At 30.7% G+C, this 4,084-nt stretch overlaps 1 protein-coding gene across 1 annotated transcript; it reads right to left on the bottom strand.

Annotated features, from left to right (window-relative positions):
* Positions 1 to 2,162: 2,162 nt before the first annotated feature.
* Positions 2,163 to 2,681, bottom strand: LOC103496648 (pectinesterase inhibitor-like). The gene has a single exon (XM_008458587.2). The coding sequence runs from the start codon at positions 2,679 to 2,681 to the stop codon at positions 2,163 to 2,165; it is 519 nt and encodes a 172-aa protein (XP_008456809.2).
* Between the last annotated feature and the right edge of the window lie 1,403 nt (positions 2,682 to 4,084).

The following is a 4,084-nucleotide window of genomic DNA, read 5'->3' as shown; positions in this document are numbered from 1 at the left end:
ATTCAAATTGTAACATCTACTTAGTTGTATCTTATAAATAAAAAAAATAAATAAATAAAACCCATCTTAGTTGTAATTATGTCAAAAAAATTGACAATGTGATTATTCATGAATTGATTTTGGTTAACTTGTTGAAGATAAAACAAACAAACAAAAGGCTAAAATAGGTTGTTTAATTATGTAACTAACAACCTTCCTTTCTCCTCCCATAAGGAAAAAACCGTTTCTCTAAATTTCATCCATATATATATGTATTGATCAAATGACCCACATCAACGAGGACACAATATTAGGAAAGAACAAAGAAAATAAAATGGCCAATAACTCTTGTCTCATTATTGTCTCTCTCGTTGGAGTTCTTTTGTTCACTATCATTTCAAATGTGGCATCATCTAACGACGTCATTTCCACCATCTGTCCAAAAACTTCAAACCCGCCATTTTTTTCAAGTGTGTTGAAATCTGCAGGCACTATAGATTTAAAAGGCTTGGCTGTATACACCTTAAATCTTGCCCATACAAATGCTCGCAAATCTTTGACCTTAGCCAAGTTAGGTGTGATGTCCACGAAAAAGGACTTGTTTTGACATACCTCAGTCAGCCACATTCAGATGAAGCTTGTTTTATTATCCAAAGATAGTATGACTCTTTTTGCTCGATTTGGCAAGTCTTGGATAGTTGTTCGATAAAAGCCATGGGTATAAAAAGAGTAAAAAGAGAGACAGAGTAAAAAGTTGAGAGGTACCTTTTTTGGGAGGCAGCTACTGCTTAAAAAGGAAAGTTTGTAACTGCTATTGAATGGGACCGAAGGAGTTAGGTGAAGAGAGTAGCCTTCAATGAGTTCTGATGACATAGATCCAATGAACGGGGGCTGGAAATGATTTGGTTTGTTACCAAGTGTTAGTCAAACTTCAATGCACTCTCAGTTGAGGGATGGCCAAACTCCAAGTTTAGTTGAGTTGCAGATGGATTTCGTTGAGACAAAAAAGTTATTGTAGCATGAGCCATTCAGAAAAGATACTTTACTTAATAATCAAGGAAAAACGAAGTTTATAAATTAGAAATGTAATAAAAATAAAAATTGTATGTTTAATGTAACCTGATCCTTGTCCTACAATTTGATTGAAATTTTGAATTTTAAAGTAGATGTAAATATTTTTTTTTAAGATCGTAATTTTAAATTAGTTGAGTACATATTTTAAAATAAAAAAGATTGAACTAATTGATTTTGCTTCTTATTTAGCCTGATTACCCAAATTTTAAGTTTAGCAAAAGAAAAGGTTACAAAAAATAATTTGTTACGAGTAAATTATGAAAAACCCACATTTTATGTTATTATTTATGAAACAAATATAATTAACTATGGTAAATTATTTTAGGTAATGAGAAAGTAAATATGATAATTATATATATAGTTACCCAAAATTTAAATTTGGCAAAAGAACAAGTTACCAAAAATAATTTGTTAGTAAATTAAAAAAACTCACATTCTACGTTACTATTTATGGAATATAAATATAATTACACATGATAAAAAGGACACATGACAGTGGAATATTTGATCAGAGTCGTGGACTAGATCCACAACTTCAATTATGAAATAATGTTTTTATTTAACTTCCAAATATTAATGATTTTACAAACCTTCTATATCCATAAATTACATCTAATCTTTAAAAGAATTTAGTGGTAGAAATCATCATGTTTAGCTGTGGACATATTATTCAATTTTAGATGTTTGCTTTTGTATCTTTATGAAATTAAAAATCAAAAACTTATTTTGGTGATAAATCTCCAATTTCATTGCTACAACTTCGGTTTATTAGTGTTTACGTATTGTCTAAGCACCAAATCCAAAAATAAATTTTCTATTGGGAATTTCTAAGTGAAAATTTTTATTTATCAAATATATTAAAGTTCAGTAATTTTTCTATCTGCTGCAAGTATCTATTAATACAAGTCTATTAGGAATATTGTATTTTAAATCTGATTTTTTATTTAATTATTTTAATTTGTTAGAATTATCTATTACTTGATTTTTTTATCATCTAAAAATTAACCAAAATAATCAATTTCAATCACACCGATCACATTGTGATGTCAATATTTTACAAATTAAACTTCATATTATTCTTTGATAAAAATCTCAAAAGTACATAGCCCTTAAAGAAGATTCGATATAACCAAAATAATGCTGCATATGTCTTTTAGAGTCTTGCCATTCTTCAAAAGCGACAACGTATCCTTTGGTGGCTGCACAAACTTATCCTGACAGTCGTCAATCTCTGTCATGGCACCAGAAATTACAATATTGACACCATTAAAGTCACCAATGGCCATGTCCTTTTGGGCATTTTCAATATCACCAACAGCTCCATCGTAGCTCTCAGCACAAGACGAATATTGTTGCTTAAGTTGAGGATTGGTGGTGGTTTTTGCCAGTGAGTTGGCTAGGGTCAAAGATTTTTTAGCATTTGCATGGGCGAGATTTAATGTATATACAGCTAAACCTTTTATATTTGTAGTGCCTGCAGATTTCAACACACTTGAACAATATGGTGGGTTTGAGGTTTTTGGACAGATGGTGGAAATGACGTCGATAGATGATGCTACATTGGAAATGATGGTGAACAAAAGAACTTCAACGAGAGAGACAATAATGAGGCAAGAGTTTTTGGCCATTTTGATTTCTTTGTTCTATGCCAATATTATTGTGCCCTTAATTATTGATATGAGTCATTTGATCAATACATATACATATACAGATGAATTTTAGAGATGGTTTTTTCGTTCCAGAGAGGAAAAACGGAAGTTGTAATTAAATAGCATATTTTTAGTCTTTTGTTTTTCTTTTTCTTATTTTTATCTTCAAAAAATTAACCAAAATCATTTCGTGAATAATCACATACAAAATTACAACTAAAAATGTTTTTCTTTTGGAAAGATACAACTAATTAAGATGTTAAAATTTGATTCTAGTCCTCTAGTTCCTTATTTCTGCTGGACCACATTCCTATGAGATTTTGTATATCCTCCCATATGTTGTTTATGCTTCTTTCTAAGCTTTTGAAGATCCTGTTATGTCTTTCCTTCCACAAGCTCCACAGAGTTGTGATCCCTGCATTAAGATGTACGATGTTCGTTCTTGTTTTCTTCTTCAAGGAGTAAAGATCTTCGAAAATTGTATCCATACTTTCTTTGTTCGAATTGATCCCTGTGCTATTTTTGAGTTTGTTCCAAATCTCTTTTGTGAAATTGCACTCTGTATGAAAAGGTGTTGAAGATCTTTGTTTGCTTCCTTGCACAGAAAGCACATGTTTGGATTTAGGCGTGAGGTTGGAAGTCTTTTTTGTAGAGTCCTCATCGTATTGATACACTTTTGTCTTGTGGACCAAAAAAGAAATTTGTTTTTTTGGTAGTTTGGTCTTCCAGGTCATTTCAAGGATTCTATCATTTGCTTGTTGGTTGTTCTGGTCTTGATCTCTTTGTAATACTTCTTTGACTGATCCAACTGAGAAATATTTCTTGTCATTAGGAACCCAAATCAAGGAGTTGTCTCCTTTGGTAGTGTCTGGTTTGGGGAGCTCTCTTTTGATGAGGTTCCATAGCCCAGTTTCCCTTTCATTTAGTGGTCTTCTTGATTTTAGGATCCATTCTTGTGATGTTTGGTCCCAAAGGTCTTTTAGTTGGAGTACATAAATATAAAAAGCAATAAAATATAATAGAGTAAAAAGAAAATATTAAGCAGCATGAATGAGACAAATATACTACCTTTGCTTTTTTTTTTTTTTTTTTTTTTGCTATAAACTTCAAAAATAGAACTTATAAAGAAAAGAAAAATGTGAGCTTTTTTTCCTCAAGTTGGAAGTTTTTTAGACCCTTCAACTTTAAGAAATTAGTTAAAGAAGAAGGAGAAGAAACTCGCTTTGAAATTTTTTTAGGGTTTTGAGATTTGTGGTTCTCTCTATTTTTTTTAGGACTAGCTTTCTTTCTTAATTTTTTCAAAAATCAAAAAAGACCACTAAATGAAAAATTTTGTTTTTTAAAGGCAAAAATCTCCATGTAAAAACAACTTGTTTATAAAG

The sequence above is a fragment of the Cucumis melo genome, chromosome 3 (assembly GCF_025177605.1).
Source record: "Cucumis melo cultivar AY chromosome 3, USDA_Cmelo_AY_1.0, whole genome shotgun sequence".
NCBI classification, from domain to species: Eukaryota; Viridiplantae; Streptophyta; class Magnoliopsida; order Cucurbitales; family Cucurbitaceae; genus Cucumis; species Cucumis melo.
This window is presented reverse-complemented; position numbering and strand designations above follow the sequence as displayed.